At 39.8% G+C, this 15,186-nt stretch overlaps 1 protein-coding gene across 1 annotated transcript in view; it reads right to left on the reverse strand.

Annotated features, from left to right (window-relative positions):
• The window catches only part of nrn1la (neuritin 1-like a), a 142,768-nt gene extending 128,377 nt beyond the window's left edge, over positions 1-14,391 (reverse strand). The window contains exon 1 of the mRNA XM_051951465.1: positions 14,147-14,391. Coding sequence (XP_051807425.1) covers positions 14,147-14,207 — 61 coding nt within the window. The 5' untranslated portion in view covers positions 14,208-14,391. The remainder of the gene's footprint in view (positions 1-14,146) is intronic.
• Between the last annotated feature and the right edge of the window lie 795 nt (positions 14,392-15,186).

The following is a 15,186-nucleotide window of genomic DNA, read 5'->3' on the forward strand; positions in this document are numbered from 1 at the left end:
GTGTGTGTGTGTGTGTGTGTGTGTGTGTGTGTGTGTGTCGGCATGAATATTCATGCTCAGGCTAGTTAGGGGATAAGGAGGAGAGAGTCATGCTCTGCTGCTACTTCATTACTTGGTATTTGTTAGAGGAGCTCACACACACACACACACACACACACAGAGGAAGCTTGTTTAAATGGTCTTAATCCAATTCTTGCAGAACGCACACACTCGTTTGGGTTGAATGTACACATATACACACATATATACATCAAAAATCCCTCAGGGGGGAATCAGCGTTCTTGTGTGTGCACATCTTTCTATGTTCAGTGTGTTTGCTGGTGTGAGATTCAAGTGTGCCCTCGGCCAGTTTAACATTTAAACTTGTGTGTGTGGTCACTTATCATTTATATTGCAGCGAGGGAGGGTGTGTGGAGAAGGATTACAAGTACACATGAAGGGAGGATAAGATGACAAGAACAGAAAGTGTCCGAGGTTGAAGGACGACAGAAACACCTGCTTTCTTAAAAAAATGCAATCAGAAAAATCAAGTGGCAGCAGTACTGTTTAAATATATGATTTCTGTGATGTACAACTTTAGGGTTTACTCAGTATGGTGTCAGAAAACCAAAATCAACCCAGCGAGCAGCAGTTCTGTGGAGGTCAGAGGAGAATGTCCGGATCTGTTGGAGCTGACAGGAAGGCCACGATGACTCAAACAATCAGACTTTACAACTGTGATGAAGAGCACAAAGCTCGAGGCAGACGGGCTACAACAGAACACAACATCGTGTTTGACTCCTGTCAGAAATGTGAGGCTGCAGTGGGCTCAGGCTCACCAGAACTGAACAGACAAAGATGGAAAAATGTTTCTGCTGATTCTACAGATGTTAACCACAGAATTTAAGCTCAAATCAATCAACCCAACCTGTACTGAGTCAACAGCCCAGACTGCTAAAGGCCACAATAATCACTTAAGTTGGTCTTTATCAGCCCATCACACATCATTCCTATACATACGGACCAGTAGGAAGCTAACAAGACGAGCAGTCAGAGAGCGCAGTACACCACCAAGGCTGCTCATTCTCCCATGTGGTATTGTCAGAAATGCTGTTATTGTTTATTAGTTGTTGATGATCAGAAATAGAATGTGTTCATTTAATATAGATGTAGCCACAAACAAAATGACCTTGCACTGAGCACAGGCGTGTGTTATGCATGTGTACATTATGCACGGATACCAAATCGTGTGACCTAAATATGTAACAGGTGACAAGAATTGATGGGACTCAGAAACACCCCCACAATTTAATCAATAGTTTCTTGTATCATTTCCGATGGATAAGTCCCAAAAAATCTGATTTTTAGTAGGATCCAATCATGTGATCATCAGCTGGTAGCTGATGAAGTGTTCACTTGTTGTCATGGTTACAGTGATGCCGTGCCGCTATCTCACAATGATACAGAAATCTTTAACAAACCCGTCGATCCAGACTATAAGCTGCATCACTGCCAGAATCACTTAGTCCTTGTGTTATTTCTGACCTTCCCTGAAAATTTCATCCATATCCATTTTTGACTAATGCTGCTAATAGACAGATGGACAGACGGACAAACCAAGGCTAATAGAGTAATAAAGCAGGCAACTTTGGGTAAGCAGATGCTTGTAAAGTCCTGATGGAATTTAGACAATTCCTGACATCTTCCAATTTTTCACTCAGGTTTTGTTTTCTCTTCATCTTTAAGGATTTTTAGTGGTTGGCAACACTAGTTCTTTCCTGCTTCTTCTACTCTTCTACAGCCACATAGCACACAGCGCCACCTTCTGACGACACCTTCACTGCAAAGAAACAGAAGGAAACAAGTCTAATTTGCTGGTTCTTTTCACAGCAAATGCTATTAATATTCTGTTTTTCTTTCTCCCTCTTTTAGAATCTGGCATGTCGGTGATTTAACAGCATTTTAAAACTCACAACAAACTAAAAGTGATGTTTTATTCTTTGTTGTGACTCTGTACTTTTTCTGAAAGCTCAAGATTCAGTGTTGATTGCTAACAGTTCTATAAATACAATACACAGGCATGACTGTTGTTGGTTGATCCCATTAAATCAATACCTGAAGACGTATTTTACTGATGTCAGTCTAATATTCGCCCTCATCGGCTGAATAATACAAGCAAACAGTTATGAAAAAAGCCATCATTCTGGAAACGTACACAAAGAAGCTTAGTAAAATGTGGCATACGTACAGACAATGTGCTTCAGTAGAAAGAAACCAGTCTTTTTACTTTTAGAATGTGTTTCCCCTTCATCCAAAATGGTTTCTCAGTTCTAAATTTCATTCAACCTTTATTTAAATCTCAAGGAATCACTGAGGGCAAATTCTCATTTACAGTGATGCTGAGAGTACAGTCAACGGAATAATCGACGAGACAACAAAGAGAGGAGTTAAAAACATTCAGAAACAGTCGAGTCTGTGACCATGAGTTTAATTTAATCAGATACAGCTGCACCGAGCTTTAATATTTTCTGCAAAATGTTCCAACTGTGTGCAGCAGAAAAGCCAAAAGCATTTCTTTTTTAACCAATTTCAGTGTGTAAGCATGTGGGACTTTGAGCGTTAGCCAGTCGCTTGAACAAGCTGAGTAGTGATTCTGGGACCAATTTAACAAGGAAGTAATGCATTGTGGCATTTTGCCATTTAGTGTTTTATGAATAAACAGTGTCTGTCTCACCTAAACGACTGGCGGGGAGGTCTTTATTATTGCCCTCAGAACACATGGCTTATGGCTCGTAAACAAACCCAAGACTCATATGATACAAGGTAGAAGTGTTGGTGTAACTGCCTGAGGAAGGATCTCAGGACTGCATTATAAGTATATGATAAGTGCTGGTATAGATCATTTCTGTTTCGAGATGTTTGCTTCACTTATACGCACTTTGTCAAACCATTTGTCTTTTACCCACAGAATCCAGAGTGTCCTTTAGATGCAGGTACACTACAGGATGACTGAGAATCTGCATAGATCCTTTTATCTAAATCTAACTGAGTAGTTTTGGTACCAAATCTAAACCAAACATCGATTGAAACTGCAACTACACCCCAACTTTAAGTCAAAAAATAACTGTAATGATGATAACCACTGTAATGATGGTCCAAGATGGTACCTGAACTCAAGTCTACCAGTTGAAAGTCTTTCATCCCTTTTTGTAAGTACAAAATCACAGCTCCAGCACCATTAAATGAGGTGATATTGACCCTACTGGCTCATATGTATGAGAATATCATGTTGATCACTTCTCTTAAATAGTACGATCACAACTGAAGGTTTCCAGGTGCACATGTGTTTTCATGGCCCGGTTGGAGAGCTTCACCCTGGAGGCCGATTCCTCTCACCGGGACTGATTATACTCTGTAAGCTTGTTGTTGTATGTGAATGGCTCTTTCTCTCTCTGTTCAGTTTGTCTATAGTTCATTCTCTCTTTTCATTATGTAACATGAACCTATTTTTGGTAACAGCTCGTGTGTTGGTGCAGCCTTGGTCTGAGTTGTGACGATATGAATTGTGAACTGGATGGATGAGCAGGTCGCTAAGGTTGAAAGACACCACTTAGAGTCCTTTCCTTTAGCATAGTGGTGTTCTTTTTGCAATAGTTGCAAAGGTTTAGACAGACTTCCTTTTACTCCAACAAAACTGTCTGATATTTATAACTGAACAGGATGAATAACAACTTTTGCTAACAGTGTAATTCTTCAAAATTAGACTAAAATTCAATTTAAATTAAAACTTTTTATTAACTGATCGATATTTATTTACTTTTTGTATCAGAAATGTGTGACCAGTTAATGAAATCAAGATCATCTGAGTGCAGTGAATGTGTTTAAAGTTACTATAGCATAAAGACAGCTGCATCTAGAAAGTCTAGTCATTTGTGAATCAGTAATCCTTTCTGTAGCCAAATCACTCAAAAAGCACTCAAAGCAACTCCATGAAATGGGTATTGAAATGTTGAAGTCAGGGAAAATTCAAGAAAATTTGTATGTCACTGAATATCCCTTGTTTTATAGTTAAATCTGTCAATAAGAAATGGAAGGCATATGACATGTGTAAATCTTCCCAGTGGAAGTTGCCCTTTAAAAACTGAGTGACCTTGAGGAAAACAATGAAACTAGTGATGGAGGCCACCAAGACACCTGTGACTCCTCTGAAGCAGGTACAAGCTTCTGCAGCTGAAATGGAAGAGACTGTGCATTAAGAAACAGCCTGTTTCTCAATAGTCCAAAGTTTATAGGAGAGTGGCAAAGACAAAACCTCTGTTGAAAAAGTTTCTGTATAAAATCTGTACTAAAGTTTGATGGAAGGCCTGTGGAAGACTAAGTCAAAAAAAGAGATCTTTTGGCAATCAGACTAACACTGTGCATAAAAACAAACACACCATTCCCACTGTGAAGCATAGTGGTGGCAGCATCATGATGTGAAGCATGGTGGTGGCAGCATCATGGTGTGAAGCATGGTGGTGGCAGCATCATGGTGTGAAGCATGGTGGTGGCAGCATCATGGTGTGAAGCATGGTGGTGGCAGCATCATGGTGTGAAGCATGGTGGTGGCAGCATCATGATGTGAAACATGGTGGTGGCAGCATCATGATGTGAAGCATGGTGGTGGCAGCATCATGACGTGAAACATGGTGGTGGCAGCATCATGGTGTGAAGCATGGTGGTGGCAGCATCATCATGTGAAACATGGTGGTGGCAGCATCATGGTGTGAAGCATGGTGGCGGCAGCATCATGGTGTGAAGCACGGTGGTGGCAGCGTCATGGTGTGAAGCATGGTGGTGGCAGCGTCATGGTGTGAAGCATGGTGGTGGCAGCATCATGATGTTGGGATGCTTCTCAGTAGCTTTTAAAGGCTTGTAAAGGTAGAGGGTAAATACTTCTGCTAAAAGAATAATTCTTCAAAATCAGACTGAATTTCAAGTTAAAAGAAAAGTTTCCTTCAAATGTCATATCTTTAAGTATCATATAAACCACTTCAGTGTTAGATCAAGGAAGAACTAGACATTTCCCATCATGCCTTGAGGCTACACTGTCTCCAAAAACTGCAGCCATCTTGATCTCACAATCTTATGGAAGTCATTGTGACACTAGAACAAGTTGGCATCAAAGTCGGACAGAAACATAATCGACTTGTATTGTGCCTTTATCATCTGAAAAACGCATATTTTTACACTATCCAGCAACAAATAGCATCACTTTCTTATTCTGCTTATAGTATTTGGTTGCTCTGATTCATATTTATTCACTTTCTGCATCAGAAATGTGACATCATGTCCTTTTTTGGGGGTAAATTTTGCTGACAGGCACCTTAAAGCTGCATTCTGGATGCAGTGTCAAGAATGTAAAACGACTAACTTCTTCATTTTTAAACACAAAACACAAAAAAACAACTGCACATTCTTGAATCTGTCCATTAGAAAGGCTTCAATGGGAGTAAATGAGAGGAGGAGCAGTGTCTCAACGGGCTTTTTTTTTTATCTCTATCTCTGGTGAAAAGTAATCATCTCTGTGATGTTTCCTCTCCTGTGATCTCACAAGCTCACATGTCAGTCAAACAGTGTGGTGCATGAGATATGTATATTTTAAAACTCCACGAAGAAAAAAGGAAAAATCCTGTAAATGAAGTGGCTTCCCTTTGATACGAAACATGTGACCCAGGACTCTCGCTATCGGATTTATCAATATTTGTGAAATCCCTGATGAGGAAGGACGGAGGAGAGCGAGAGAGGATGGAGAAAAAAAAGATAAAAAAACAGTAGGAGGAGATGATGAAAGAAGCAGAAGGGCAGAGATGAGAGCAAGTTTAAAATAAAAAAAAGGAAGAGCAGCAATGGAGGGATAGAAATGACTGCAGAGATACGCAGAAAAAAAACGAGATTTGCTAGAAGTAAGGAAAGAAAGAAGAGGAGGAAGAAGGAAGGACGAAGGGAAGCACAGGCAATTTTCCAAGAGACACTTAAACCTGTTTTAATGAGGAATCTTCCACTTCATGTGTCTGTGCTGCAGTTAAAAAAAGAAAAAAAGACACAGAAAATGCTTGAGTCGACCCTCAGAGAGAAAACCTAGAGACGGGGGAGGTTACGGAGTGCTTCCTGAGGAGAACAATTAAAAGCCAAACATAATCTCCCTCTTGCCCGTGGACTGTTTTTAATGTGATTATTGGGGCGATGGTGACGCAGACAGGAGACCTAAACCCAGGGGAAACCTCTCCTGGCCCTGACATTTGCAGCTTTTTGATGAGATTCGCAGGAGACAAAAGGAACAAGAAGAAGACCGACTCCATATGAGGCTCCATGTGTTCCCACAGTGCTGCGACTACTGCATTAAACTTGACTTTTCTGGCTCGTTTTGAGAGTTCTTGAATGTGACAGCACACAACGTACAGTGTAATTAATCAAAAAGTGGCAGATGGTATACCAGTGCTACAGTGAATATGGAAAATATTCACTCTGCTTGGAAGTTTTCCTCTTTTATTGCTCCTCAACATTTATGGACAAGAATTTACAAGGAAAGACTCCCTATGCCAAAGTGAAAACAAATTTGTACAAAGTAATGTCAATTAATTAATCAATTAGTAAAATGTAGTTCATCTGAGTGCAGTGTGTCTTTTAGTATAAAGACTTGTGTTTTTTGAAGGTTTAGTCACTGATGGATCAGTACTCCTGGATATAAGTACACCATGAAGAAAAAAAACACTGCAAGCAAATCAGTGAAAAAGTTATTCAAAGCATAAGTCAGGGGATTCAAGAAAATTTTGAGTCATTGATTGTCCCTTGGACTATCGTTGAATCCACCATTAATAAAGACAAGAATTATGGCACACATAATTCTGCCTAAAACAGGTCTTCCTCAAAAAACTGAGTTACTGAACAAGTAAGAAATTCATTGGGAAGGTCACCAAGACACCTATGACTCCTCTGAAGGGGCTACAAACTTCAGAACTGTTGTCTGTTCTTCACTAGTCAAAGCTTCAGAGGTCAGTGTCAAACAGAAGACCATTGCTGAAAAAAGCTCATAATAAAATTTGACTAGTGTTCAACAGAAGGCATGTATGAGACTCTGAAGTCAACTGGAAGAGACCAAAATTGAACTTTTATGGCAATCGGACAAGACGCTGTTTAGTGGACATCAAACACTACACATGATCACAAACACATCATTCCCACTGTGAAGCATGGTGGTGGCAGCATCATGACTGCTTCACATCATGATGATTTATGACTCATGAACTGCAGTATGGTGGTGGCAGCATCATGATGTGAGAGATACGTCAGCAAGAAATGCAATTAGACTGATTGTAGCCTCAATAAAAGCATTCCAAGTTAAAATTACAAGACTTTCTAATCTGTAAAACCGAATGCATAGCATAGTAGAAGTGTGAAAAATGACTTTTTATTGACATCTAAACGTCTTTTCTTGTAAGTTGTGCAAATGTGAGATAAAAAAGGCTACGTTAGCTGCAACTATGTCGCATAAACAAGTCATTTATATATATGTATGTTAAGTTGTCTCTGCTGTTCTAATGTGTGCATTGCAGTTCCTACACTATGAAAAGAAAGTGGACTAAAGCTGGATTACAGCCATGTTTCTGTAGATGTTATGGCCTTGGATTATTGTTGGAAAATATGTCACTTTTGTTAATTTTTCACATATTTTAGGGATTTTACATTGATTTCATGGAGCTGCTGTGCATTTTGTTCAACAATACCCTGTAGAAGAAGAATCATTCAGGTGTGAATCTGTTCACAGAAGGAAAAAAGCAGCTGCGATGGTAATGTTTGTATTCTACTTTCATGGTCCTCTTATTGTGCAGCTTATTGAGACACTAAACGACACAGAGTCAAGTTAATATTACTAAATACACCGGTGCTGCTTTGACAAGTCAAATATCTGCTTGGAAAACAGCCTGTTGTTTAGTATTTACAACTTTTGCTTATTATGACACGCTGTCCTCCTTTTCGCCTCTTCTGGAGAGACGTCAGCGTTGAGATGAACCTCTTGATGCCGCCTGAAGAAGAACACTGAGGCTCCAAACACGTCGCAATCCAACGTAGCTGCCAGTCACGGCCCTTTTTTCTGCGTCTACGTTTGTGCATCAAACCCTCTCCTTTGTTTCTTCTGAAAAAAGTATAAATGTTGTGAAATTCTTCCAGCGGGACCGAGAGCAGACTCTGAGAAGACTCTGCACTGGTGGATGACACATAAGACTGTGAGCTGTGTGTTGTAAAGGTCCACAGCGAGCTATAAATACTGTGCGAGTTAAATAAGGGAGAAAACATCCTATGGAATGTTATTAATCTTGGTTTAGTCTTTCATCACTGTCTTTTTGAGTCTTTCACTGTGCAGATGATGAGCTTTTTCATCTACCGATATTTTAACTACTTGAAATTAGTTGAAAGACTCGACCTCAAAATGTTCCAAAAAATATCATTCAGGCTGCTGTTAAAGAAAAAAAGGTTGTTAACCCTTTAAGGCCTTGGATGTTTTTTAAAAAAAAATTCCACCTGAAAACATTTAAAAATTCAGTCGATAACACTTCCACAGCTGTGAGGCCAAACCGAACAACCTTGGGCTCTACGGATGAGAGACACTTTAGAGAATGTTGAAATCTAAAAATTCTCTTTGTCTGTATCACCGGGTCAGAGTGAGACCTGAAAAACTCCAGCGAAAATTCACTGATCAAAACTTTAAATTAGAGATTAAAGAACAAACAGCCTTACGACAATAACTCCATGACACTGGTCTACAACTTTGGACACCGAACACTGTACATAATCACACATACACCATTCCCACTGTGAAGCATGGTGGTGGCAGCATCATGATCAGAAGCATGGTGGTGGCAGCATCATGATGAGAAGCATGGTGGTGGCAGCATCATAATAAGAAGCATGGTGGTGGCAGCATCATGATGTGAAGCATGGTGGTGGCAGCATCATGATGAGAAGCATGGTGGTGGCAGCATCATAATAAGAAGCATGGTGGTGGCAGCATCATGATGTGAAGCATGGTGGTGGCAGCATCATGATGTGAAGCATGGTGGTGGCAGCATCATGATGAGAAGCATGGTGGTGGCAGCATCATGATGAGAAGCATGGTGGTGGCAGCATCATGATGAGAAGCATGGTGGTGGCAGCATCATGACATCGAGCATGGCAGTGGCAGTTTGTGTCCGTTTGAGTCTTTCACTGTGCAGATGATGAGCTCTTTCATCTACTGATATTTTAACTACTTGGAATTAGTTGAAAGACTTGATCTCAAAATGTTCCAAAAAATATAATTTAAGCTGCTGTTAAAAAAAAAGGTCATTAACCCTACATGTCTTTGGCTGTTTTCTTGTTGTCTATTTTTTTAAAATTTCCACCTAAAAAACCTTTCCTTTTTTTAGGTCCTCATCATCGGGTCAGAGTGAGATCTGAAAAACTCCAACGATAATCAAAACTTTCAATTAGAGATGAAATAACAAACAGCCTTACAACAATAACTCTGTGACAGTGTTCTAATACGCTCAATTTCAAATCTGACCCAACAGAAATGAAGCCCAACAAACATTAACTTTGATCACGGTAGAATCATTCATCCTCTCCAGTGAAAGTACCACAGCTGGCAACCTTTGAAAAATAGCGTCAGATGTCATTTTAAACCCTGAACAATCACCAGGTGACCCATTTAAGCCAGTTCAAAGCAGCTTGTGTATATAGGCGTTGATAAGGCTGTGCTACATATGGTCACATGCGTATCCACAATTCAATTGTTCAGTTCATTTCACAGAAAGTCCCTACATCTCATGAGGATAGGAGGTCTTAGAGGTTTGGAATTTCTTACAGGTGTGGATGACAAGATGGAGAAGCTATGTGTTAATTTGTGGAGCTCTGGCATAAAGAATGTCTGGGCTATCGTCACTCCAGTATGTCTTATTATAGATGAGGGCAAAAAAACAACAACAATATTTTGAGCCATGTTTGAACTGGTTGTGTTTTAGCAACAAGCTGACCAAGAATGTTTTCTGAAACTATTACATGCTGCCTTTCAAACAGAGTCTCATACATGTATTTTGGTCTTGTAGTTCTTCTTTTACAAGCTTTTCTATGTCAGTATGTGCATAAATTACCTATAAAGAGGCGGACATCAGCTGGCTTCGTACTACAGGGACTCAGTGGCATGAATGTTTACAGAGACACCATAATCAACCCTTTCAGCCTTTATATTTCCATTGTAGTTTAGGATCCAAAAGCTTTGACCGCTTTGTTACACCAGAGTGCACAAAACAATCACAAAAACTATGGATTGAACATAACTTCAACTCTGTGATCATGCAGGAAATCTAACAATGGAGGTTTGTTAAGTTAATCTATGTAGCAAATTTTACAAAGGTGGTCATGATATCAGGAAAGGAAAGACTGCTACTCACTAAAGACATCAGTAGGGCAGAAAAATGGTGCTTGTGGTGCTTTTTGACTTTAACCAATCAGTGTTAAGACCCGCAAAATTGTTTTTCAGGGTCACTGAAGATACCTAGTTCAAAGTACATACTTTTGATCCCGATAAAAGCCCTACAAGATGTTCTATTGGGGCAGTTCTTGTGGTTAGCAGTTCAGCTTTTCCCTTTGGCCACCTTAAAGAACGTACAACTTCTTGCAGTGGAAAACAACCTATTAACAGATGCAGTGGTTGTTGTATTTTGGAAGCATCCATCAACAATATGAAGACTGGTGAGTCTTGGGTAGTTAAAAAGCCCTGTACTGGGTACTTTTTACTTAAGCTCCAAAGATTACCATGACCTCAAGGACTGCGAATCTGTATAGACTTCCAGGCTAAACTGGAGCAGTCCCCTCTACACAGAGACAATACCACTTATCAGGTACTTATAATGCAGCCCTGAGATCCCTTATTAGGCAGTTTCACAACTATTAATACCTTCAGTCATATGAGGACTCCCCACCAGTCAGTTTGAACTAAGGAAGCCTCTTGGATGAGGGTAAACAATCTTAAGTACCAAAAAGTGAAGTCCAGTTGCTCTTTACTGAAGCTTCTAAGGTTACCATGACCTTGATGATGGAGAATCAATGCAGATGCTGGAACAGTCCCCTCTAAACAAAGGAGATCTAAAACACCACTTATCAGCTACTTTTAATGCAGTCCTGAGATCCTTCACCAGACAGTTTCACCACTATCCATACCTCAAGGTTGTGAGACTCCTCAACAGTCAATTAGAACTGAGGAGGTCTCTTGGATGAAGGTGACACATCTTCAAGAACCAAAACAAGAAGTTCAGTTGCTTTTTAACAAAGCTCCAAGGACTACTATGACATTGATGATGGGGAATCTACACAGACATTGATGTTAAACTGTAACAGTCACCTCTAAACAGTAAAGAAGGTCTACAGCACTACTTATAAAGTACCTAAAATGCCGTTATGATCTTCACCATGCACAACCACCATGTGAGACTTTGGCTGTTGCCTCCCTGTATGATACCTTGGACTACACACTCGTCAGAACTGAGGAAACCTCTTGAAACATTTTCAAGACCTTTTATGACAGAGAATCTAGATAGACATCTGTATTAAAGTGGAACAGTCATTTCTAAAGAGATTAGGGGGTCGACAAAACCTCTTATCAGGTATTTATAATGCAGTCCTGAGGTTCCTCACTAACCTTGCCAGCAAGTTGATTTCTCGCGATATTTGTGAGTTCACAAATCTCTCAAGAAACCATCTTGCTCCGCTTCCGCATTCACTGTTCATACAGAGCCAAGTTGGCACGGGCCAATCACGCAGCAGTATTCATGTGTGGGGCGGGATATCCGGGTGTGAAGACGACACCAAGCGCCAGTAGATCAAAACAAACATGTCAACGGAGGACAACGATCGTGTAGATGCTGCTATTAAGTCAGTTTTAGCTGAATCTCCTATCGCTTCTTTGAAGGAAGAACAACGAGAGGCGCTTTGCGCATTTCTGGATGGTAAAGATGTTTGTGCTTTTTTACCTACGGGTTTTGGTAAGAGTTTAATCTACCAATTGGCTCCGCTCGTTGTGAAGATCCCGCGATTGGCTAAAAACAAACCTGTCAGAGGCGGGACATACTGTTGCATTGTCCAATCCGTGCCTCTTTCCTCCAAACGGATTTACATGGAGCGGTCCCAGATTGATATTATGGAGTACTATCAAGTACTACACAATTATTAAGCTGGCTATTGCCAGGTTAGTTCCTCACCACTGTCATTCACACTACTTCAAGAACCAAAAAAGAGAAGCCCAGTTGCTTTCTACTGAAGCTAACACTGATCTGTGTATATCCAACAAGTTTTATTGCGGAGGTAAAGGTGACAGGAAGTGCTGCTGATGACACACCAACCACACATGAATACACACAGTCTGATGGGAACAAAAGAAGAGTTTCAGACCACATTAATACGTAATAGCTGTGAGTTGATAGACGGACTGAGCGAACGTGGAGACGACAAACCGACAGCAGCAGCAGCAGCAGCAGCAGCAGCAGCAGAGTTTCCTGGTCAGGTTCGAACGCGGGACTGAAAGGATTCTCCAGAGACTCCGCCGAGCCGAGGAGGGGGACAGATGGGATTCATTCATCATTTATCTCCATCGGTGGGACTTTTTTTTTCAATTTCCCCCCCGCTGTGTCACACTCCCACGGGAACCCCGATGTCCCATCCACCTCCTCATCCTCATTTCTCTGACATCAGCAGCAGCAGCAGCGAGAGACGCCGATGATCAGTGATGTGAAAGACGATAATGATCGTGCTATTCACTTCACCTGTCACTGATTTCACTGCTGAGGCTGATTAAGGCGTACAAACACCAGATAAGTGACGTTAGTACTTTAAAATGTCATCAGTGCCACAAGAAAATCACACAATCTTCACACAAAAATCTCACCAGAGCAGCAGTTTGTTAAATTGATTAGCTGTCAGCTGCTCAATGAACTTTTTTCATCATCAACTAATCAAAGTCCTTTGATTTGAGCTTCTTAAATGTGAATATTTTCTGTTTTCTTTCCTTCTCTGTGACAGAAAAATGAAAATCTTTGGGCTGTGGACAAATCAAGACATTTATAAATATCTATATTTTCTCTCTCTATCACTTCCTTTAAATATACACTAAAATATATATACAGAATGTAGATTTATTTTATTTACATTTTTTTGTTTCTCTCACTTATATTGTCTTAAAATTCACACAAAAACAAAGTTAAAGGTAATAAGTGAATATAATATAATATAATATTATTGTTAGAATATATTATTAGTATCCTTAATGTATATTTGTTCATTTTTTTGTTTTTTATTTTTAATATTGGACATTTGAGGACACTTCGACTTTAACAGACCAAACAACTAACTGATTAGTTAAGAAAATACTCAACAAATTAATCAATTTAGGCTCCTAATCGTTGAGTTATGGAGCATAAATTTTGAGGAGTCTCTTGGAAATCCTGTAAGTTTTTGCAGAATAGCAGGAATCTCCCTTTAACTCAACATATTTCACTGTAATAAACTCACACCGCCGCATGGACGTAACTTGAAGCTGAACTATTGCAGCTTTTATTTCTACTATGCGCGTAACTGAGCTCAATGCTGGACATAAATGCTGTTAAATTCTCCGCCAGCTGTTGTCCAGCAGCTGTGCGTCCCACTCAGACCAAATCACGACACCACTTTGAACCTGTATCCACCTCTGGGAGCCATCCCTCCCTCCAGCAGCTCATCCCGCTGCATCCAGCAACCTTTGGGCTATTCTCGGTCTCAGTGAGCTCCCTCCGGCCGGTTTCCTCCCAGCAGCAGCGGCTCGTGTTCCGCTGGATGCTGGAGGTGAAACCGAGAAGCTGCGGGACGAGTCAAGCTGCTGCGCGTAAAGACGCAGCGCAGACTCCAGTTTGGAAGCAGGTGACAGCTCAACATCTGCATAAAGATCAGGGTTTAACGCGCAAACGTGCCCACATCTGTGCCGTCCTTTTTACGCACAGCAGCAGCAGCATCATGACCAAAAGCAGCTCCACAGTCTGCTGCAGTGGAAGTTACGCACCGCTCAGACGCACAAGTTGGCACAGAATTAACATGATTTTTCTTTTTTTCATTCGGTACTCACTCAGCAGCAGAGCAACAGGCAGGAAGAGGAGGCACGCAGAGTTCATCAGAGATGCCATCATGACCCGACGGTTCGTCCGCTCAAGTTTCAGGTTGGCAGGAATTCCCAAGTTTTACTGTTCAGAGAAAGAAAAAAAAAAGGAAAAGCAGTCCGATGTCGCCCTCCTCGGTGCTGGTCAGAGCTCTCCTCCTCCCGTCCTGTTCGCAGCTCTGTACTCCACTGTGAGAAAATCCACGGAGCGTTCATCCGCTGATGGGAGGAGGAGGAGGAGAGGAGGAGGAGGAGGAGGAGGAGGTCCACAGCAGAGTCCCTGATGAGCAGCACGTGATCTGATGTCCTGCATCCAAAACCAAACTTTGCTAAAAGTCCAAAAATATTAGCAGCAGTATAATGCAGGAGAGACCAGGAAGAGGAACCGCTCCTATAAATCAATCAATAAATCAACTGATAAATATGTCAATTAAATAATTAAAATAAAATGAAACATATATATATATATATATATATATATATATATGTATGTATGTATGTATGTATATATATATGTATATATATATATATATACATCAAACGCATTTAAACATATCAAATCAATACATAAATATTTTAAATATTACCTCAATCAATAAATCAACCAATAAATATGTAAACTAAATAAATAAATAAATAAAATAATAACACATACATAAATGTCAAGAAACAAATAAATATTTTAAAAATTCTGAACATCTAAAAACATCAAATGAACAAATACATATTTAAACATATTAAATCAAACAGTAAACATTTACAATAAATAAATAAACCAATAAATATGTACAATAAATAATTAAATAAAAATAAGAACAAATCCATAAATAGTAATAAATAAATATTTAACATTATGAATAATATCTAAAAATATCAAATAAATAAATATTTAAGGGTATTACATCAATAAATAAATATCTGAAATATTAAATCAATCAATACATCAGCCAATAAATCTGTAAAAACTAAAGTAGTAATAACAAATACATAAATAGTAAAAGAAGCTATAA

This window comes from Acanthochromis polyacanthus, chromosome 8 (assembly GCF_021347895.1).
Source record: "Acanthochromis polyacanthus isolate Apoly-LR-REF ecotype Palm Island chromosome 8, KAUST_Apoly_ChrSc, whole genome shotgun sequence".
Taxonomy (NCBI): Eukaryota; Metazoa; Chordata; class Actinopteri; family Pomacentridae; genus Acanthochromis; species Acanthochromis polyacanthus.